Raw genomic sequence first — 24375 nt, 5'->3', positions numbered from 1 at the left:
ACTGCAAATAATAAAACAATAACTGCAGAAATAAATGAATTTTCTTTAATGCTGTAATTGTTTTTGTTTTATAAAAAATATATATCCAAATGTAAAATATTTTCCTGTGTTGCATTTTGGTTTTTGAGATAGAAATAGTTTTTTTTGTGCTTCTTCACACATGTTTTAATAGAGCAGCACTGAGGCATTAAATTGAGAACTCAAGCAGTTATTCATCATTTTGGGTTACCTAGTTTCCTTTGCATCTAGGACACACTGCCTCCATCCTGGAGGTTTCCTTTAAAATGCCTCTTGAATTCGTCCTTCGCGGTCTGTGCCTGTGCATGCGAGTTGGAGCTTGTTATGGCTGTCAAAATGCAACCCGACATTTCACATAGTATTTCTCCTTCAAGTAAACATTTTCTCATTTGGGATTTAGGTTTGTGGGCCTTAACCAGAGATGCTAGAATCATGCTTGTGATTTGCACCACAGTCCCTGTTTCAATTTAAGCAAAGCATTGACTTCAGGATTATATTTAATGTTTTTCATTGCTTGGTGCTATGGGCTTCTTTTGGTGTCTGTTTCAGGCGCAGTGTGTCCTGTCTTTTGTGAACACTTTCCTGGCCACAAGCTTCTTTTTTTTGTGTGTAGAATAAAACAACTTGGCCCTGTTCACACCTTGCACTTAATTCATCACAAAAACGGTGTGATCACAAGAGAAAAGGTGTGTGACATTTGGGACCACTGTGCATTGGGCTGTTTCAAAAGTTTCAATCGTTTGGTCTGCTAATGAAACTGCTAAATATACGAGAAATCAGCAGTTGCTTTCATCTCTGCTGTTATCGCATCACCTTTATCCATTAGCCTAGTAATAGCAGCATTTCTCGTAACAGACTTCGTAATGATTGTGTTTTCTTGCAAGGGGAATGAAGCAGTCACTTAAGCAGTCCATCTCTGCTGTCCAAAAACAAAAAAAACTCTTGTATGTAACACCCAGTGTTTGCATGTTAATGAAAGGAGTGAACAAGGCCACTGGAATGACAAATTGTTATGCTATCCAATTTCTTAAAGCTTGGATTGATGCAGAAAGTGATGAGTACACCTGATAACTTCATGTTTGCTGAAAGGTTTCCAAAATGTCCACATTCTCCTTCTGTGTGGTAGGTGGATCTTGGCTGTGTTTATAAGAAGAGTGACAGAAGTCTGGCTTACGAGACGAGGCTTTATCTAATATAATCATGATAGTAATAAGCAAAAAAAAAAAGCACAATACTTGCTGAATATTTTAATTGTAAAAAAAAAAAAAAGTGATTTTAATGGTTTCGTGAACACTGCACAATATCATTTCATACGTACTTTCATAGTAGACACAAGTCTGCATTTTTTTATTAATCTGAATGTAGGTACCAATTCTTTTGTCACCATCCCCAAAATGTGATTATAAATAAGTAAATACACTGCCAAATAGGAGATTATGAGCTTATAATTGAATCCACCAGAGTGACTTCAAACGTGACATTAGCCTAAATTTGGCTAAGCTCATCAATATTGCAGCTGATTCTATTTAATTAAGTAAGAAAAAAATAATGTGATCACGACTAGAACACATTAATTGTGCGGCCTAAATGGGATGAATGTTATTCACATTCAAGATTGTGTGTTATACCAGCAAAGTGCATTTATATTTATGGCATTTGACAGATGCCCTTTTCTAGAACCACTTACATTGTCCTTTTATGCAGCTGGGCAGTTAAGGACGGTTTAAGGGCCTTGCTCAGGGGCCCAGCAGTGAGAGCTTAGTTTTGCTGGGATTTGATTGGAAGGCCGGTGTTCAGTTAACCACTGAACTACCACTTCCCATGTAGAGGAAGGTCTAAAGTGTAGTGGTGGTGAAGAACATTTAAGTGCAACACAGACACTGAGCTTTTATTTTATAGACACATTGTACACTTTGCAGCCTCTTCATTAGAAATGCTTGTACAGCTATACACACTTAACATCTGAATAGGGTAAAATGTGATCTCTGGTTGTCGGTGCCAGAATAGGCTTTGATTTTATTGTCTACAGCTGAGAAACTGCACACACATATATATATGGCAGTGCAATTAATTAGATGCTTTTCTGCTCAGTATTTTTTGCAAAGAGAAGTTAAAGTAGCCTTCCTATAGGCTTCCTGTCTGGTCATTCAAATGCATGTGAATAGCAATACAATATAATTCCTCATTCCACTCCTCATCACCACCAGAATATCTTTTATCTCTCTCCTCTGTACAGCAGTACTCAGTATCCCATGCTGTTCAAAAGTACTGGAACACCAAGGCCAATTCGACAATAGGATACTGTATCACAATTTTAGCTTTAATTTCCTGATATATCTATCAAACAGTGTTTAAACCCACATTTATGAAGTCATAACAACTTTTCCAACACGTGACTGACCTTATTCCTGCCTGCACACGCCATTAGGAACACATACCATTACAGGGAAAAGTGCATAAAGTTTTATTACCCAAATTTCCAGACTATTAAGCGCACCCAAATATAAGCGCACCCACTGAATTTGACAAATATTTTTATTGTCTATAAGCCGCAAGTGTCCTATATCGAAACTAATGAACTTTACACAGGCTTTAATGAAAGACAGTGTCTGTTACACGGCTTGTATCTAAACAGTAGCCTACCAAGAAAGTAATTGTTCACTGTCTTCCTCCTTCCTTTCGCAAAAATTCCTCTCGAGTTTTTCTTTTGGCATCGCCGTGCATTTAAAAATCCCCATCTGTGAATCTTTTCTCTCGATGCCGTGCAGCTCAGAACACTGGTGAAGTGCGTTTTTTCATGCCCGGTTGTTTTCAGAGTGACGAATGATTTCGCATTTTCTGTAGACAGTCCGAGTGGGCGGCAGGTTAAACGTCAGAGGAACCTCATCCATATTTTGATCTGGTGCGGCCCGATTCAGTGGGAGCGCATCTGATTTATTATAAAGAATTTCATTGGTTCACCTGAACCAGTTCGGCAATTTAATTGGTCTAATGTTATGGGGCTCAGTTTTTTGGCTTGAAGTTTGTGAAACCGGGAAACCCCCAGGAAAAATCCATAAATTAGCCGCTTCGTTGTTTAAGCCGCGGGGTTCAAAGTGTGAGGAAAAAAGTAGCGGCTTATAGTCCGGAAAATAAGGTAATCAAGAAATCAACAATTATCTTGTTTGAAAAATCAGCAATAGTGTGACTGTTAACTAAGCTTTGAATCAGTGAATGAATGAATCAGTAGTACTCACTCTGATTCCAAATAACCCGTCTTCTCCCCTATCTGCTCTCTCTTAAACTCTTCTCCCTATAGATTAAACAAAATAAAAAATCAGCACTCCTACTCATATTGAGTGATGTAACTGCATGAGAGAGACACCTCTGGAGATTCCGATCTGTGTGTCACTGCTTTTTTTCTACACAAATTATATTTGCTAAAGACAAAACCTTGCACATTGAGACTGATAATTGTGTTTAATGGTGAACTTGTAAAGTATCCCACTGTTATTTATACTCAGTACATCATAGAACATGTCCTGAACTATATTTATTTGTGTTCCAGCATGTCAAGAAGCAAATTTCACTGTTATGTAAGTAGTGGGGGCGTTCACACACTGAAGCACTCTTGTTTTGGTGCTTGTCAAAGCTTTCCAACAAATGTTTGTGTGCGCTCATGTGTGTACGTGTATGTGAACACGAATCTGTTTTTTCAGTACATCAATGTGGCTGTACATATTCATACAAGTATTGCAGCCTTATTTGTCTTTCTGCTTATATAACCCAGAATTCAGTAGACAATATCAGATATGTATGTTAAAATAATAAAATATATATATATAATGGTTGACAGGTAGCATCATAGGATGGGCATCCTGTCATTCGATCATTTAAAATTAGGACATGTTGTTAAGTAGCGCGGATATTCCCTCATGTCAGGAACAAACTTGCTTCATATATCAAAGTGTATTGATTTGATTTTCAAAAACAACCCACCTTGGTAAACACACTGTGTATCTACAAGGACATGATTCACATCAGGTAGTCAATTCAGAAGAAATGTTAAGTAACTCTAACTATAACTATATAACTGTAACTTATTATTTTCCAATAATCACCAGAGGAACGGTGATGACCCCCAACATTTCAGAGTTTGCTATTTCCCTATATCAGTGCATCATCAAAAGTCTATTTTGCTTAACTGAAATTTGAAAATAATTCCACATCTTATCTTATATTTAATGATAAGGTATGCCAATAAAATAAATTAATCCAGATTATTTACACTACAACAGTTGTATAACAAATGTTTTAAACAAGTAAGGTCCTTCACTTTCCTGTTTCCTTTTTTCCCCCCTCATGAATTTAAAAAAGGCAACAACTACAGCATCTCACTTCATTGAGCCCAAAGTCTATGCTGTGAAATGGAAAGGAAAAACACTTAGCTGGTTTGCATATAATGAATTCAAACAAGTGTATACATTTCACAATTGATGTGAATCAACACCATCTGACCAATCAAAATGAAGAACTGAACAGTACTGTGGTGTATTATTTCCTCTATTATGATCTTATTTCCTCAGCAGAGCATGTAGAATAGTCATGATTACATGTGTACATATTTTCTGTACTATATTACATGTGTACATATAAGTTTTATTATAAAACTGAAAGATGGAAATGATGAACTATTTAGGAGTCAGAAAGTCACACTCAGACAAAATAATGTAAAAAAAAAAAAAAAACGGCTTGTAAATGGGTCTTTAGCTCATTTCACCAGCTCATTAAGTTAAACTTGTATAGTGTGCAATTCAGGATAGTCGAGTGCTCATTTATGGGGTATTTCTCTGGAGGCTTTTTCAAACCCAAAGCTTTTATTATTAGATATAAACTTAGTACTAAAGTTTCCAGCTCTGTAGTTTTGACGTCCACCATTGGTAACTAGTGGGCTTTTTGTGATTCAGATAACAGCGTAATGGCTGATTGGTTGAGCTTAGTACATGCCGATAGATGTTACAATAAAACGATATAAAGATAGATGATAGCCGTACACTGTATGGCTAGAGGTATGTGGACACTTGAGCATCACGCCCATATTAGCTTGTTGGGAATTGCATTCCAGATTTAGACCCACTTAGCTTTACCTCCACTCAGAGTTCTAGTAAATCCCAAAGGTATTCAGTGAGGTTCAGGTCAGGGCCTTTGCAATCAGGGTTCTTTCCCTCCAACTTTAACTTACTATATCATCATGGATCTCACTTTGTGCACAGGGGAATTGTAAAGGTTTAGGGTCTCTTAGTTGCAGTAAAGGGATCCAAAGCATACAAAGACCAAACATTATTCCGGATAATTCTGTAATTCCAACTCTGTGGCAACAATTTCAGGAAAGAACCACACCTGGGTGTGATTGGCAGGTCCACAAACATTTGATTTCTAGTTGAGAGCATGTAGTAAGAGTAATTAGTAAGAGCCAGAAGTTCCAGCATACAGATTGAAGTCCAGACCAAGTTTTCTTAAAATGGGGACATTATAAGACACAAAAACACTGCCACTTCCAGTGCCATCATTTTGTCAATTCTAGTTTTCAGATTGCTGCAAAAACCTTTTTAAGTTTGGGCAATTATTTGAAATGAATTTTTTTTTTTAATGTCTATCAGGTTGGGTGTAGTTGCCTGCACTTGGTTTCACTGCTAACAGTGTTGTGTGTCTGTGTGTACTTTCAGGCTCAGATTGCCTTTCTGCAGGGTGAGCGGAAAGGTCAGGAAAACCTGAAGAAGGATTTGGTGAGGAGGATCAAGATGCTGGAGTATGCTCTGAAGCAGGAAAGGTCTGAATCTAGCACATATTTGCAACCCTAGTAACTACGTGTGCATGTATCATTAGTGAAAGCGGCAGTGTGTAACATGGTTTGTTAAAAGTGAAAAAAGTGATCATTGGAACTTGAATATTTTTTCTATAATAATGATATGCTCCAAATCTTCTGTAAGTTGTGTGACATTCTTGCTACACAAGGGCTTTTAGCCAGTGGTTTGGTCTTGCTAATGGTCAAGATCCCAACACTGTAGAATAAAAAAAAAATGCAAATGTAAAACATATTAGTCAATATAAATATTCAATGCAATATGGTTACTGTTTCAATACAGCAAATTAAGTAAATATGTGCCTTAAAATTAGCTTTTAGTTGATCAAATAAACTTAGGTTTGAAGACTATCAGAGAGAAAATGTAAAGTTCTGAAATGTACTGTAAGGTAGGGCTGTGCAATTAATCGCAATCGCAAAAAAAATCGCGATTTTTAACACATGCGGTTTCTAAACCGCATAAGGCTGCGATTTTTATATATTAATTTATTTATATTTTTATTCAGAATATGCTTGTGCGCATGTTTTTAAGACGTTAACCAATCAGAGCTCACGCAGCGCACGACGAAGCTGAGCGGAAGAACCGAATCGGCGAACGGGAGGAAAGTACATAAAATATGGATGCAGGTCAAAATAAAAATGATTTGGTGCCAAAGAGAAATTCAACGTCAGTCGTTTGTGAGTATTTTGGATTCAGTAGAGAGAATGTGTCACAGAGCAAGGTAATTTGCAAGACTTGTGAAATGATTATTCCAACGAAAAGGAGCAATACTACAAATTCTGTTCCAACACTTAAAACAGCGCCATAAAAAACTGCATGATCAATGCATGTCGACAAAGTCCATCAAAACAAACAAAAGCACACAATAAAGCCAGCCCAAACAGATTAAACAAGTTTCCATTGTTCAAGCATTTGCAAGCGCCATGCCTTATGAGAAAGGATCTAAACGGCACAAAGAAATTACCGATGCGGTCACCTATTATATATGATGCCTGCGCACATCTTCAGTAAAGACGGCTTCCGAAGACTAATACAAACACTCGACAAAAGATACCAGCTCCTATCTCGCACTCATTTCACACGATTTGCTATTACCAAAATGTATGAGAAATGTAAGGCGGGCGTTGAATACGAGCTCAAGCAGGTGAAATACTACGCCACGACCACAGATATGGTGGACAGGCTGGTTTTTCTTGCAAAAAAACCTTTAAAAACCTTTTTTTTTTGGTTTTGATTTCTGTTAGTTTTTATTTATTCTTATGACTGGAGTTGAGGTTAGTTAATCTTAATTTATTTTATGTCTGTTTTTAAGACAATTTATTACAGTTTTGTTTATCAAGCAGTTAGTACTACTGTTACAGTATGTTATTTCATTGTGAAATGTGTGCACTGAAAAACAGTTTTGAAGTTTATTTATTATGGCTGGAATTTAGTTTGGTTAATCTTAATTTATTTTATGTTGTCTGTTTTAAAGACAATTTTTACTATAGTTTTGTTTATTAAACTATTAATACTATGTTATTTTATTGCGAAATGTTTTGTTATGCACTTCTTGTGCACTGAATACATTTAGAAAATGCATGTTAGAAAAAGTTTAAAAAAGCAAAAACAATTGCCAAAATCGCAAAGAAAATCGCAATCGCAAAATTCATTCAGAAAATCGCATTTGTCCATATTGCACAGCCCTACTGTAAGGCTACCATTTTATTGTGTAAGAATGATCTAGATTTTCGAGAAAGGGTAAATACTTTTGAATGCAAGTTGTAGGATATTATATCAGACATTGTGACAACAAAAGATTTGAACGGAACTCACTAAACAATGTACACCAGTTGGACACCAATGGAATTGTACACCCCAAAAAAAAACAGTTGAACGGTGATGCTTTGATTCTGAGGTGCCGTCTAGTTGTTAATGTTTAATTCTCCAGTCGTACATAAAGTCTGCAGGGAAGTCTTTGAACACTTGTGTGGGTGGGTTGAATCAGCAAAGACAAGCTGACTAAAGGTCTCTCTCTCCTTCTGTGTGTCTGCTATCCATCAACATTGTAACTTCCTTGGAATCCAAAGTGCTCCCTTACAGCATTGCTTTGGTGCTGACCAAAGCAGTTTGTATTTTTAATTGAACTAATTCACTGGTATGCTAGCCTACTGGCTTGTGAGAAACACAATTCATTTAATTGCATCATCTGTTTTTCCCCTCTCTTCTTCTTCTTCTTTATTTATTTATTTATTTAATGTGATGTTTTTTTGCCAATGTTTTTGCAGGGTTTTTATTTTTTATTTTTTTTACCTTTCTGTTTGCTGTGGATCAGTTCTCTTGCTTATTCGCTCTCTGTATTTATCTTTCCTTTCACATTGTTTTCAGGAGATGATGAGTCATTTTTTCTCCCAGGTCACGCAGCAATTATATATGTTCCCAGTCATTCAAAGTTTAAACTGGGAAAAACATTGACCACAGAAACCGAGCTCATGTAACAGGGCCTGCTATGTAAACAGAAATGCGCTGCTTCTCCATGCTCATTCTAAAACAGGGTTGTTTTGTATACAGCGTTTCTCAGTTCCACCTCTGGCAACTCCATACATCGCACAGTCTCAGGCTTTGTGTACGTGTACAGATATTTAAAAAAAAATAAAAAATTTGAACAGCAATGTAACTAATACATCTTGTCATCATCAATAAACAGTATTGGTCCTGTGCAGGGTGATGCTGTGAGAGCAGGCTTAAAAAAAAAACATTTGTCCATCCATGTAAAAATAAATAATAACTCCAGTTACATTTTAATGTGTTTGTCAGGACAGTCCTTAAACTTTATGCAAATGTAGGGAGATTTGGTGCAAATTGGAGTAAAAAGCGTAAAAGAGCCGTTTTGAAGTGGTAGCTTGAGGTGTTGGACTTTGGTTAAAAAGGTCATGAGTATGAATCCTTGCACCATCACGCTGCCATTTCCAGGTTCTTGAGCAAGGCCCTTAACCTTTATCTGCTCAGTATAAATAAGAGTTTTATTTTATTTTATTACTAAAAGTTTCTGTAAATAAGGGCATCCTCCAAATATTATAAATGTAATGTAAATGCTGCCTTTTTTTGTACAATGATGGTTGCGCCACCTACTGTTAAAAAGTAGAATCACCAACTTCATATATAAATGAGTTCTTGTGTTTCCTCAACAACAATCATGTTACGTTATGTGTGAGTTTAAGAAACTTTTCCTGGATCGTTTTGAGAAAGTGCAAAGTCCGCCCTCTGACCTGTGTTCACATTTGCATGCACACACGGCATGTGCTGAATAATGCGCTGAGATTTCTGTTTCTGTGATGTTTGATTGCTGGAGGAGTTATACTTCATATTTCAACTATGTTAATCTGCACGATACAATTCAAAGTTAAGAACAGACATCCTGCTGAGAACTCAAGGGCTTATAAAAGAATCATGAATGTACCCTGAATACTGAGATCAGTGGGGGGAAAAAACAATACTTTAGTGTGCCTAATTATCCAAATTACTCTACAATGCATTCATGCAACTTGCAGACTCTTCCTAATGTCTCATCACTGGCAGTTAGTTTTCTTTAGTAATTTAATACAGGGTTGAATTTTGTGAGCAATTAGCCAGCAAGGTTCAATAACACAAACTCTCTTACTTTTTAGCATCTTGTTTTGCACCATCACTTTTACCTAAGAAATCACAGCAAAGTCAGCTGTCCTTTTTTTGTCATGTGTGATTTTATACGTAACCACATGTGGCTGATAATGTAAGTATTAGATATCAGTGTGCTTTTTATTTATGTAAAGCAATCTAAATATGAGAGTAAATACTGCATGGATCTAGCATTTAATTGAAATAAATGTATTATAAAAAAAAGATCGCTTATATTTTTTTTAACTACTTTTACATTGATTATTTTTCTGGGGGGGGGGTTGGTCATTTAAATGCATACCCTATCAAACTTTATTTCTCTATTCTATCACCATCATATTCTATCCTTGCCACAGACGCCATGGCTGCTCGTTAGGGATAAATGCACACCGTTCACCTTAACTCTTGAAATTTCGTAAAGCTGCTTTGAGACAATGTTGTAAAAAGCGCTATAGAAATAAACTTGAGTTGACTTGGAGATTAGAAGGTTTATAATTTGGGCCCTTGAGCAAGACTGGTAGTACACTGTAAACCGCTATAGATAAATGTGTTTGCCAAATGAGCATGTGTAATTCTGAAGGCTAGTGGACATGGACAAGTTGTACAGTGTGATGTCCTGGCGTTTCTTTTCCTCCGCAGGGGGTCTGAGAGTTAGTCATCCCATTAACCACCAGCTGAAACTCAGTTTCAATGATTGGTATGTTAGGTGCCATTATTTTCAGACAGCGTTTGTACATCGCTTTGTATAATGACTTATCTAATGAACACAGCTTTCTCTCCAGCTGAGTTGGAGCGAGCCTTCATGCGCGTCACGTTATGTGTGCAATTTATAGATTCAATCAGCTCCAGATTCAAGGTACCACAATGGTAACTGTGGCAACAGAAGCATGAAAACCTTTTTTTTCTTCTCGTCTCCGCAGGGCAAAATACCACAAGCTGAAGTATGGGACTGAACTCCTGCAGGGAGACATGAAAGCACCGAGCTATGATTCAGGTAGACTTGAACAACTGCTCAGCTACAACACACCACATGGATCCTTTCGCCCCCTGATACCCCCTCAATTGGATATCCCAGCTGAGATGACAAATGATTCCAGTGATAAAAACATAAAGTTTTTTCTTTTTCTTTTTTTCTTTCAGCTTCATAACTGGAATTGTGTTTGGTTTAAGAAAGGAATGCTAATATATATTATATATTTATCATATATAATTTTTTAGCACAAAAGTGATATTGAGCTTATGTTTAATTTTTCCTTATAAGCTTTTCTTCCTCCTCAGATGATGGCAATGAGAATGAGGCTCTTCCAGAACCGCCTAACAGCCAGCTAAGCTGGAAACAAGGAAGACAGCTTCTGAGGCAGTGAGTGACGCATTCATGCATCAAACCCACTCACAAACACAAGTAAGACTGTCACTGAGACAGTAGTCTGCACTCACTCACATACAGACCCAAGCATATAGTGTAAGTCCACTCCCACATACAAGCATGCAGAGCATCGCACATACTCCTACACACACTCTGAAAGGCTCTCGGTGTAGGCAGGACTTCAGCAATCGACCTTGATATGGGTAGGCAGTTAAAGCAATTCGCTCGTTACATAATGACGAGTGTCGATTGTTCAAATTTTTTCAAAGCTGTCATGCCTATGGAGTGTTGCTAGACTATCTGATGAATTTCAGGCAAAATGGAAAAGCTTTGTCAAAAAGCATTTGTGCTGGTGGTGTGTGTATCTCTATAGATATATTAAGCCACGTTAATGAGAAGCTATGGCTCAGAGGAAAGACTGACCAACGGGCACTGTTGGGCACAGAGGAAAGACAGATCGACGGGCACAGAGGGAAAGACTGACTGATGCTTAAATAAAACTAGCAGGCACACAGAGCGAAGAGTGACAGGCACACAACCCCACATACTTTACAGGAAATATCTTAACCAAAGACCGATTTCTATTTATGGGACTGATGGGTACAAAGGTCACACCTCCTTCACTAGCACTAAGCAAACACTTTCTTTCCTTAAGAAAAAGGCAGCACTTTCTTTCCTTGGACTAACAGGTACAGAGGTCACAACTCCTTTACTGTCGGGTAGAGAGTCCACACCATCTTTTCTTCCGACTGACATGCCGTTTATCTTGGGGCTCGCGGTCCAAATGAAGGTCCTAAGTATCCAGGGGTCCCAGCAAATTATTATTTATTTATTTATTTTGTTGTTGTTTTTTGCCTGACAGTCAGAGGCACCTTCACTAAATCTGGCAGGCACACCGACTATAACTCTATCAAATGGGTCTGAGTGGCACAGAAGATTTTAGATATGCTTTAAGACTATTGGAAATATTACTGTGTGAAGAAAAGAAGATAAATTTGTAACCCAAACTGGCACTTGGTCCCAGCTGGCTGTTTCCATTCTAATAGTGCATCTGGATCCCTGCTGGGTAAATAATTAATATCTTGAAAGTTAGAAGAAATAAAACACATGCGTGCACACAGAGAAAGTAAAGTTTACACAGCAAAAAGAAAAAACCTGCAACATCACTTCAGGGCATAAATCATCATTAATATCTGCTACCAGAATTAAAGCAGAGGCCATTTCTTTAGAGCTTCATTGTGAGAGCTGGGCAGAGAAAGCATTGGCATGAAAATGGTTTGGTCAGTTTAATCAGGTTTTAAAGGGACATTCCACAAAGGCAGCATGGGAATGGCCTTTACCACTGTCCGTCATGCACCACTGGCAGATGAGATGACCATGGTGAGCATTATTCCAGGCTTTACAGTCTGCTGGTTTTATTAGAGTGCACACATTGATTTCCTGTCCTGGGTCAGTAGTGTTGAGAAGCTGCTAGCTTTAGGGTTAATCTAATGTGAACGAGTGTTTCAAAGAAATGGGGCAGTGTGTTTCAGTAAGTGAGCCAGCACACCGAGAGATGACAGCAGCCTGCCGTATTCGCTTATCTCTGTGCACATTGTGTGCCTGTGTGTGACACAAGATACACAGTTACAAGATTGGTGTAACTGAACTGAATATCCCCTAATACAGTGGAGTGGTCCCCCGGAACATCGGAGTTCGAAAAAAACACCTTAGTAAATTCAACTAGATATTGTCACTTTAATACAATAATCTGTTTTAAAAATTTTATAAAATATGTTAGTGAAAACAGTTTAAAATGATATTTCTAACGTTCCTAAACAGTCAGTCCCACTGCGGATTCCTGCGAATTTTAAGATAATCCGCAACTCGCTGTTAGTTAGGTTCCGATGCGAACCCACAAATTTTTCGAGCTGCGAGTTCCGAACCATGAATTATCGGGGGTTGGACTGTACACGTATACAACAATTAGCTTACCAAAGAGAATCCTAAATCACCAATAAATAATTAATCTCGTAAAAAAAGGATTAGTAAGCACTGAGAGAAGTTAGTGGACTTGGTGGATTGTGTCACTCTTAGATAGGGTCATGAAGGGCATTTCCATTACCGCTGTACAGCAACTGTGTGTGTGTGTGTGTTGAGAGGGAGAGAGCAGTTTGAGAGACAGTGAAGAAGGATGAATGGTGGATTGTGCTGGTGCATTCAGCCTTTCTGTGCCCGGAGAGACTGGTACAGCAAGAGACTGAACGCTTCCCTTTCTCCTCCTTTCACTCCCCCCCTCTGACTTTTCTCTCTTAAAGCTGGCTCTTAAAGATTCTGATCAAATTCTTCAGAGATCACACATCAGCTCCAGCAGGAAGTTCAGGAGAGGTTTGTGTAGTTGGATATATATTTTTTGGATCTATATAAGTGTTTCTAAATTCTTATTCTAATCAGTTTATTTTGGATAAAAAAAGATTGCATGTGGATGATACAGAGGGTACTGTTCCACTAGGGCTTGTAATGTTATGGTATGGCCTCCAAGTTTCCACAAGTGAGCTAACAACAGACTTTTTAAGAAGGTTTTTTGTTTGTATCAACAAAGTTTTTCTTTTTTTCTCATTAGATTGTTCTGTAATAAAGAGGTATAAATCCTGTTATAATACTACAATGTTTTCTTGACTGTAAGATTAACAAATTTTATTGAATTCAATCTGAATTTAATCTATATATACAGCAAAGTGACACATTATCTTTGTTGCTGTTGATGACTCTGGTGTTTTCAGGAATTATTATACAACAGTTCTGACCTGATTTTGATTCCTGATTGTTCCAAAAGTGTTGATTCATTTTCTGTAGCTCTTGCAGTAGCTTGGACTTGACTGCAAGCCACCAGTAGTTCTAATTCATTGTTTCTACAGTAACAACTTGCACAGGGACAAGCGAAATGGACTCCATATAAACTTGTAATTCTTTTGAAAGATGTCTCCAGTGTCAGCCTTTCATAAGAGTCCGTTTTAAAGTGCTTCCTTTCCAACGCTGGAATGTTTAAGGCAGAATGCTTTCCAGATTCTTGTTAATAAGCTGAATAAGTAATTGATTTATTTTTCTTTCTTAAAGAAAAAAACAGACTTGTTTTCTTTACTTTACTCTAACACCCTTAGCTGTTATAAGTGATAACAGAAACTAACTAGAAATGGATCAAAAGGAAAAAAATGGTGTAAATGTGTGTTAGCACTGGCAATTTTGCAGTGTTAAAAGAGGAATAAAACACGTGAAGATGCCAAAGTTAATTCATTTCCTTTCACAGCAGGCTCTGTTGTGTTTCATTACTAACTCTCTTTTATAAATGATGGACAGGATCACAGCTCTCATGGTCAGCCGATCATCATCAAATTGTAGGTGAACTCATCCCTGCATTCCCAGTCGTGTAGATCAAAGATTGTCTGTATGCCAGTCACTGCCCAAGAGTACATTATATGGGAAGTGCAGAGGTTTTTTGATCTTTTAGAAAATGCATTTTTAACCTTAGCATGTACAAAAGGTTTGTTTTTCTGTAATGAGAAACAAAAAACTTTGAGAAGCAGTTCTCGGGGCAGTCAATAAACAATGCAAAACACATTTTGTAGACGCTTTTATCAATTTCAGTCAAAGGTCTTATAATCTGTTGCAATCAAATCTGTTATTCAGCAGTAACCAGTGTTTTCGTGTCAGTTTTTTTTAAAATTATTATTAAATGAAGGTAAAGGTATTTTTAAAACCACACAGCAACAGCCGCATATATTAAACCACGAAAGTATCCCTCACAGCAACATGAAATCTGTATTGATTTTATTTATTTTTTTTTGTGCATCTTACATGATTTATAGCCTTCATGTGTCCTGATACAGCTTGGAAAATCAAGCAGTTTTGCTCTGAATGTCATTTCATCGCAAACGAAAAAAAAAATACTACCGCTGATCATGCATTAAAATAAACAATTTAACGCGATCTGTCTTTTCAGGTACCTCCAGGAAGTGGGCTACACGGACACTATCCTGGATGTGAAATCTCAGAGGGTGAAGGCGTTACTGGGGCTAACTGGAGGCGCAGTGGAGCGAGCTGAAGAACGCAGGACAGAGCTCATGGTGAACGGCACGGAACCTTCATCTCTGAAGGAAGGCACCACCAACATGATGGGGTGAGTGAGGGAAATTGGAAGTGGTTTATGCAGAAGAGTAGCAGGACCAAGAATGGGAGAGGATTGTGAAGATACAAAATAGGTTGCGATGAAAATTTGTTGAAAAACAAAATAGTCAGAATTTTTTCTTTATCTCTTATTCCCTTATGTTTCTGCTGGACTTTTTTTTTAATGTTACATGTTCTACATGGTCATATTTTCTTTATAAATCCTACAAATTTAGCAGCTGGATCATTTTAAAAATGTTTTTACCTTTAACTCGTCTCTAAATGTGACTTCTGCTCCAAGGTAAAAACATCTTTGATGTTAGAATTTGTTTCTCTCGTCTTCTCAGGAAACCAGAGATGTCTGACTCAGCGACAGTACTTGAGGCCTTCAAGTTCATTGAAAGTGCAGCTGCAGAGTTTAGCGACGAGGATGAGGATGAAGACAGTGATGGAAGGGAAAAGACCATCATTGATTTGGCAACAGTGTGTTTACCATCTTATCTTATTACTTCCTATTATAAGATGCAACATCCCATTCACTATTTCTTTCTCTCTCTTTTTCTTTTTTATCTGGCAGATGATGAGGAAGAAGGCTTCACCATCACCTTCCTCTTCCTCAGCTGATCTGAGTGATGACCCGGACACTGAGGAGGCACTGAAGGGGTTTGACTTCTTGGCCAGCAGTGAGGACATGGAGGGTTCACCAGAATCTCCTGCCACCGGAGACGTGGCTGATTGGGGTAAGACTTCAATAAATACTACTGTTTGTAGTTACATTTGTTGTGAAACAAGTTTGTGCCATGTTATCATTTTTGTTATAGCGTCTGTAAATAGCTGTTTCCTCACATCCTCATGAAATTAATGAGATATATTTATCAGCACTTGTCAGTTGATACCATTTGCACTTCTGGTAGATGCTAAACTACATTTCGTTGCTGTGTACCTGTACTATGCAATGACAAAGATCGCTCGGTCTGTCTGTCTGTTTGTCTGTCTGTGTTTTTACACACAAAAAGGAACTGACAAATTTCAAGACTTGAACAGTTTTAGACATGCATTGCATTTTAAAGCTAGATTTTTGGGCCTAACTTTTCACTGATGTTCAGTGGCATGTAGAGAATATTTGTATTTTGTATTCAAGTCGGAAAAGAACCTGATAATTGCAAAGTAGGTTTATTGATTGCAGGATTTTAAGGCAAGCTGGACAATATAGCTATTAATAGTATAGCTACAAAGCCTTTTTTTTTATTTTATTTAACCATTTCTGGAGTAATCTTTGTGGGTATCAGACTTTAGATATTTTTAACGTAATGTTATGGTTTTCAGTCTGTGCCTTTAGTTTGCACTGTTCAGTACACTTTACGTAACTGTCTAAGCATTAAGTTATCACATGTATTGCATATAGAGAGCACAGTTATGCATGGGTGGTATTCTTCCTCACATAGTTTTGTGTGTGTCTGTGTGTCTTCTATAAGAGAAGTGTGATGTTCTCCACACATGGCATTTTGGCTGTGATGTGGCTCAGTTGCAGTTAAGTCTCTCATTCTAACCCTTCAGTCTATAAGCTCTGAACTGATTTTCCTGGCAGTCTGTCACTGCTGCATTGATTTAGTAAAGTGAAATACCTCACTTTAGTCATCATAGTCATCCTCATATGAACCTGATTTTGATATAGCTTCAGGAAGTGTCAAGGGTGTGAGTAAATGCCTGCGTATTTTTCTTTCCCGAATTTATCCATGTATCAAGAGCCTTAAAAATCACTGATTGTCTCAATGTAAGATAAGTAGGAAGGTTTGCTTGTTGTCTTAAAATTTCAGCCTATAAGCCAGTTCTAATCAGGTACAAGCACCAATGCATCCAACATTATCAATTTTATTTCAAAGGGAATAAGGGACAAATTTGAATTGAAACCGAGATTATTGAAGCAATGACATCTAATTTGACCTTATTTTAATAAACTGTATCTCAGTATATTTTGGGTCTTTCATCCATTATTTGCTTTATGCTTCTTCCTGCCTTAAAGATGCTACATCCAGAACATTTATTGTACTTCACTGAACTAAAACAAATAGCAGTTTTGTGGTACACGGTGTACGTCGGCTCCAGCTGCAGTGTCTGAGCTCTGAGACTGAATGCTGTCTCCATCCTCCATGTAGAGAAGGAGCCGAACGCCATGACCGAGGCCTGGGAAGTGGACCAGAGCCTGATCTCCAAACTCAAGGAGCAGTACAGGAAGGAGCGCAAGGGCAAAAAGGGGGTGAAGAGTAAGTGTGGCCAGACCTCTGATGCAGTCAGACACTGGTCTGGAAACATTTCTTTAGTTTGGACCGCTCCATTCAGATCATCCTCACTTCCTCCCTCTTTGTGTTTGTGACACCTTCGGTTTTACTCTCAGCTCCTTTCCCTTTATACGTGTGTGTGTTTCTGTGCCTGTCTGTCAGAGAAATCACATTTTAATAGGTTTTCTTTGTAGGTTCCATTTCCTTTATTCATCGGTGTGTTGCTGTGTTTTCTATTCCTTTGTGCGTTTATTTTTTTCCCTTTTCATTATTTTACTTTTCTCCTTTTTTCTTTCTTGTCTTTTATATTTCCTCATTTACTTTCTTTGTCCTTTTATATTTAGTCACAATATTCATAACCGACACCTTTTTCTTTTGGGAGCCTCTTCTATGCAGCTTTGTTTTTTCCGTTTGGTTCTCGTTTTTTTATCCTTTTGTGTTTCTGTGATTGATATTCTACTTTTCCCCTATGGCTTTGTGTGTTTTACACATCTACCCTTGTTATTTTATTTATGAATCTCGTTTCTCTCTCTCTCTCTCTTTCTCTCTCTCTCTCTCTCTCTCTCTCTCTCTCTCTCTCTCTCTCTCTCTCTCTCTCACTCTCACTCTCACTCTCTCACTCTTTGGTTTGTGTGTGTACAGGGCCGAACAGGTCTAAGCTACAGGACATGTTGGCTAATCTGAGAGATGCAGAGGATCTTCCATCCATGCAGCCCCCTGTGGCTCCCCCTGCCAGACCCAGCATACCACGACTCAACGAGCATGATCTTGGCCGTGCTGATGAAGGTAGGATTTATATACACACAAAACCTAAGAGAAAATCCAACATACAGTGGAAGCTCTGCTGTTCAGCTTAACATTTTATTACACATTCAAATCTTTTCTTCCCTTGTTACTTTCCTTCCCCTCATTTTCTCACGTTTCTTCTTTTTTTTTTTTGGTTTATTTATCTAATTTCTTCATTCTTTCTCAATTTGCCTTGCCTTCCTCTTTTTTGTTTTCTCTAACAAGTATATTTTGCTTCTAATTGTTTCTTTCCTTCCCTTTTCCTTCTCTCCATTTTCAATCTCCATTTTTCTATTCTCTTTTTTTCTTTTCCACAATATTTAACTTTTACCATTTTTTACCATTGAGTTTTTTCCTCAATGTTGTCGTTTCCATTCTCTCATTTTTCTTCTAGTTTTTTTCACCATTCTCTTTCATGTTTTCCTTTTTATACTGTATTTTTACATTACTCTCACTTTTTCACCATTGTCATCCTTTCCTATTCTTTCTGTTTTTCTCCTGTTTCATTTTATCTCTTTTATTTTTCTTGCCTTATAATTCCATCCATCTCTAATCCCCTGTCACCTTTCTTCCCCTCTGTCTCTCTTTCATGCCTTCTCCACTTTGTACCTCTCTTGTAAATGTTTTTTTTTTTTTCTTTCGGTTTGTTTATTTTTACTGTCTATTAATTGTGTGAGATCCGGGTGAGATGTGCTGAGTGTGAAGGCCATGGCAGATGATTTACATCACTTTCATCCTCATTAAATCATTCAGTGAACCAACATGTTGTGTAAATGGAGGTGGGGTCATCCTGCAAGAGACCACTTCCACCTGGATAGAGATGTTTCACCATATGGTAAAGATGATTAGGCATAAGAACTTGGTTTTGATATGCAGTACATTTTGCAGTGATAAGTGCTGGGGAACATGACAGCAAAATAAAAAAATAACATGGCCACAGTTTTTTTTTTTTCTTTAATTTGTCACCCCTCTGTACATCAGCTCATTTGCATACTGATGATCATCTCTCAACTCAAGCATGAGCTTACAAGCCGTTTTAAGCACGAGTTTACAAGCCGTTTGTTGCGTGTTTGTGTGTATTTCAGTGGAAGCACTTACGTTCCCTCCATCCACTGGTAAATCTTTTATTATGGGAGCGGATGAGGCTCTGGAGAATGAGCTCGGACTGGGAGAGTTAGCTGGACTCACTGTTGCAAACGAAGCTGAGAGTCTGGCCTACGATGTGAGTACCGTCGTCAAAGTGATGAAATGATTCGGAAATGGGTTTTTTTGTTTGTTTGTTTTTGTTGGGTTTTTTTTTTCCTGAAGAAAGAGTCCAGATTTGTGCCTCGAAAAAAGCCTTTCTCTGAGCTCTGCTCCCAGTTCCTTTGACCTTTTTACTCTTACATTTTCAGCTGTTGGGTTTATATAGAGCAGTGTATGCTTTTCCAAATCATGTACAAAAGGTGTGGACTCAAGTCGAAGTGCAAAAACATCTCAAAGATGATCCAAAGAAATAGGACACACCTGAGCTAAATTTCAAGTGTAATAGCAAAGGCTCTAAATATTTGTCAATTTTGATATTTCACTTTTTCCTTTTTTATAAATTTGCAGTTATCACATATCTGGCTTCGCTTTTGTCATTATGGTATAGGAAGTTTAGATTACCTATAAATATATATACACACAAACAAAAAAAAGAATGACATTTTTTTCACAAGTTTTTTTTTTTTTTTCTCAGATCACCAACAACAAAGATGCTCTGAGGAAGACCTGGAACCCTAAGTTCACCCTGAGGAGCCATTTCGACTCCATTCGCAGTCTGGCGTTCCACCCTCAAGAGCCGGTGTTGGTTACAGCTTCTGAGGATCATACGCTAAAGATGTGGAACCTGCAGAAAACAGCTCCTGCTAAAAAGTAATAGTCAGATGACTTCAGTTTTAAATAACATTATGATTGATTCAGGTATGTTACCATTTACCATATCTCTTTTCTTTCTCTCTGTTCAGGTGTGCAGCCCTTGATGTAGAGCCCATTTACACATTCCGAGCTCACCGGTAAAGTCATAACTGCATGCACCACCTTGCCCAAAACATATTACTCACAGAGTGCATATATCAGCCTGATTTTAATCAGAAATAACTGTGAAAGCCTTTGGCCCAAAGAACAGAATCATTATGATTAATCATTTAATCAGCTGTTTATTGCTGGTTTGCTTTTAGCTTTGTGAGGACATTCTGTTCTGTTATCATGTGTTTAAAGTTTTATCTGCTCAAGCAGTTGTTCAGAAGTTTTACATTTAAGCAAAATGCAGACAAACCATTATTTACTGTTAATCTCTGGGTATAATCTTTAGTGCTACATCAAATAATGTTAAACACCAAGTAGGCATTTATTAGGACAAAAGGAAGTTTTTTCAGACAGGTCATGAATGAATTTGTGCAGTAAGTGTTGTGTATAGGTTTGTAGAGGTAACACTGTTGTTCTGTGTAGGGGTGCAGTATTGTGTGTGGTCATGAGCAGTAACGGAGAGCAGTGCTTCAGCGGAGGAGTGGACGGAACCATTCAGAGCTGGAACACTCCGAATCCCAATATTGACCCCTATGACTCATATGGTGCGTTCCATTCTTGCAGTTTTTCAAGTTTGAGGTACACAAAACCATTGATAAACAATCTAAATAATAAACCTCTGTAACCTCTCGAACTGTGTCCGTGTCTGGATGTGACAGAGCCGTCTGTGATGAGGGGGGTGCTGAGTGATCACACTGATGCAGTGTGGGGTTTAGTCTACAGCTCAGCCCACCAGCGGCTGCTATCCTGTTCTGCAGATGGGACAGTGCGACTTTGGGATGCTGCAGACAGCTCACCCGCCCTTGCCGTCTTTAACGAGGACATGGGTAACAGCCTTAAATCTCATCTACATTCGCATTTTGTTCCTCATTTACAACACTTCATATAACACACACGAATCCTCATCAATCCCCAGTGTGTATAATGCCTCAGTGATACCTCATTAAAATATTCTCATTGTCTAGCACACTCATGCCCCATTAATAATGTCTCCCTAATGCAGTTTCATTCTAGAAAACACTAATTTTGCCCAATTAATGATGCTTTAGTAAACCCAGCCATTAGGGGGGCACAAGCCAGTGTACTCTTAGTGCCGGTCCCAAGCCCGGGTAAATGGGGAGGGTTGCGTTAGGAAGGGCATCCAGCGTAAAACATGTGCCAAATCAAATATGCGGATCACAAATGAGAATTTCATACCGGATCGGTCGAGGCCCGGGTTAACAACGACCGCCACAGGTATCGTTAGCCAACAGGGTACCGGTGGAAATTGGGCTACTGTTGGCCGAAGGAGGAGAAGGAGAGGAGGAAGGCGTCTACAGAGACGGCAGGAAAAGGAGCAGTGTAGGAGAGTAGAGGTTCGGGTTGGTACTTTAAATGTTGGTACTATGACGGGTAAAGGGAGAGAGGTAGCTGATATGATGGAGAGGAGAAAGGTAGATGTGTTGTGTGTTCAGGAGACCAAGTGGAAAGGGAGTAAGGCCAGAAACATTGGAGGTGGGTTTAAACTGTTTTATCATGGTGTGGATGGGAAGAGAAATGGTGTAGGGGTGATTCTGAAGGAAGCGTACAGTAAGAGTGTAGTGGAGGTGAAGAGAGTTTCTGATAGGGTGATGATCGTGAAGGTGGAAGTTGAAGGGATGATGATAAATGTCATCAGTGCCTATGCCCCACAAGTTGGCTGTGAGATGGAGGAGAAAGAAAGATTCTGTAGTGAATTAGATGAAGTGGTAGATGGTGTACCTAGGAAAGAACGATTGGTGATTGGGGCAGACTTTAATGGGCATGTAGGTGAAGGGAACAGAGGTGATGAGGAGGTGATGGGTAGGTATGGTTTTAAGGAGAGGAATGTGGAAGGGCAGATGGTGGTGGATTTTGCTAAAAGGATGGAAATGGCAGTGGTGAACACGTATTTTAAGAAGAAGGAGGATCATAGGGTGACGTATAAGAGTGGAGGAAGGTGCACACAGGTGGATTATCTTCTGTGTAGGAGATGCAACCTGAAGGAGATTGGAGACTGTAAGGTGTTGGCTGGGGACAGTGTAGCTAGACAGCATCGGATGGTGGTCTGTAGGATGGTTTTGGAGGCGAAGAAGAAGAGGAGGAGAGTGAGGACTGAAAGAAGAATAAGATGGTGGAAACTGAAGGAGGAAGAGTGTAGTGTGAGGTTCAGGGAAGAGGTCAGACAGGGGCTCGGTGGTGGTGAAGAGGTGCCGGATGATTGGGCAACTACTGCAGGAGTGATGAGGGAGGCAGCTAGAAAAGTACTTGGTGTGACATCTGGAAATAGAAAGCAAGACAAGGAGACGTGGTGGTGGAATGAGGAAGTGCAGGAGAGCATTAGGGGAAAGAGGTTGGCAAAACAGAAGTGGGATCGACAGAGTGATGAGAAAAGTAGGCAGGAGTACAAGGAGATGCGGCAGCAGGTTAAAAGGGATGTGGCGAAAGCCAAGGAAAAGGCATATGAGGAACTGTATAAGAGGTTGGACACTAAGGAAGGAGAAAAGGATTTATACCGATTGGCCAAGCAGAGGGACCGAGCTGGGAAGGATGTACTGCAAGTTAGAGCAATAAAGGATGGAGAGGGAAATGTGTTGACTAGTGAGGAGAGTGTGTTGAGAAGATGGAGGGAGTATTTTGAGCAGCTGATGAATGAGGAAAATCAGAGAGAGAGAAGGTTGGAGGATGTGGAGTTGGTGAAGCAGGATGTAGATAGGATTAGTAAGGAGGAAGTGAGAGCAGCGATTAAGAGGATGAAGAATGGAAAGTCGGTTGGACCAGATGACATACCGGTAGAAGCGTGGAGATGTTTAGGAGAGATGGCAGTGGAGTTTTTAACCAGATTGTTTAACAGGATTCTGGAAGGGGAGAGGATGCCTGAGGAATGGAGAAGGAGTGTGCTGGTACCGATCTTTAAGCATAAGGGAGATGTGCAGACCTGCAGTAACTACAGGGGAATTAAGTTGATCAGTCACACCATGAAGTTATGGGAAAGAGTAGTGGAAGCCAGGTTGAGAGAAGGGACATGAATTATATTGGTAGAAAAATGCTGAAGATGGAGCCACCAGGTAGGAGGAAAAGAGGAAGGCCAAGGAGGAGGTTCATGGATGTGGTGAGGGAAGACATGCAGGTAGTTGGTGTAAAAGAGGCAGATATAGAGGACAGGGTGGTATGGAGACGGATGATCCGCTGTGGCGACCCCTAATGGGAGCAGCCGAAAGAAGAAGAAGAAGAAGAATGATGCTTTAGTAAAACATTTCAATCACATTGTACAACACTTAGGCTGAATTAATGCCTTAATAAAACAGTGTCAGTCTAGAAGGTTATTTTTGTATCAAGCATATATTTTTGTATAAGCAGTTGAAATGTAGTCTTGAATACACCAAACCTTTAAAATTTTATGTGATGAAGCATTCTAAAGAACACCATTAATGATACTTCCTTACATTATCTTCATTCTAGTACGTGTCTTAGACCTCAGATGTACCACATTTATCATCCCTACTCAAGAACACATGCGTTGTTCCTTTTATAGCTCAGTAAAATATTCTCACTTTAGAATGCACATTGTGTCATTAATACCAGAATAAAATGCTCTATAGTCATGCTAAACCTTTTTTTTAGTTCTGCTGTCTCACGCATAATTAAACACAATAACGTATAATATAATTTTACTAGTATACATATTATCGTTTCATTATTAATTTCATTATTACATATTTTTCTTTCGGCTTCTCTAATTAGGGGTCGCCACAGCCGATCATCCTTCTCTATACCCCCCTGTCCTCTACATCTGCCTCTTTCAACCCAATTACCTGCATGTCTTCCCTCACCACATCCATACAACTCCTCCTTCACCTTCTTCTTTCCTCCTTCCTGGTGACATTCTCAGCATTCTCCCACCGATATACCCCATGTCAAGTCAAGTCAAGTTTATTTGTATAGCGCTTTTCACAACAGACATTGTCTCAAAGCAGCTTTACAGAAAACAACAGTGAAGGTGAATGGTGTGCGTTTGTCCCTGATAAACAAGCCGTGGCAACAGTGGCAAGGAAAAACTCCCTTAGATGATATGAGGAAGAAACCTTGAGAGGAACCAGACTCAAAGGGGAACCCATCCTCATATGGGTGACATCAATGTCCCTCCTCTGCACATGTCCAAACCATCTCAATCGGTCCTCCTTCACCTTGTCTACAAAATGTCCTACATGCTCTGTTCCTCTAATAAATTCATTTTTAATATTGTCCATCCAATTGA

General features: G+C 38.8%; 2 protein-coding genes across 2 annotated transcripts in view; both read left to right on the top strand.

The window, feature by feature from the left end:
- Positions 1-24375, top strand: part of LOC310735980 (uncharacterized protein) — a 139632-nt gene that overhangs the window by 7074 nt on the left and 108183 nt on the right. The gene's annotated exons all lie outside the window — the stretch shown is intronic.
- strn (striatin, calmodulin binding protein) overlaps positions 1-24375 on the top strand; it is a 54199-nt gene that overhangs the window by 23224 nt on the left and 6600 nt on the right. Inside the window, exons 2-14 of the mRNA XM_083559144.1 lie at positions 5724-5827; positions 10418-10491; positions 10776-10857; positions 14843-15019; positions 15354-15489; positions 15584-15746; positions 17163-17270; positions 17928-18071; positions 19157-19293; positions 19792-19967; positions 20060-20107; positions 20544-20665; positions 20780-20947. Of these exons, the coding sequence (XP_083415270.1) occupies positions 5724-5827; positions 10418-10491; positions 10776-10857; positions 14843-15019; positions 15354-15489; positions 15584-15746; positions 17163-17270; positions 17928-18071; positions 19157-19293; positions 19792-19967; positions 20060-20107; positions 20544-20665; positions 20780-20947 (1639 nt within the window). The remainder of the gene's footprint in view (positions 1-5723; positions 5828-10417; positions 10492-10775; positions 10858-14842; positions 15020-15353; positions 15490-15583; positions 15747-17162; positions 17271-17927; positions 18072-19156; positions 19294-19791; positions 19968-20059; positions 20108-20543; positions 20666-20779; positions 20948-24375) is intronic.

This window comes from Silurus aristotelis (genome assembly GCF_946808225.1).
Source record: "Silurus aristotelis genome assembly, chromosome: 13".
In the NCBI taxonomy this organism is placed as follows: domain Eukaryota; kingdom Metazoa; phylum Chordata; class Actinopteri; order Siluriformes; family Siluridae; genus Silurus; species Silurus aristotelis.
This window is presented reverse-complemented; position numbering and strand designations above follow the sequence as displayed.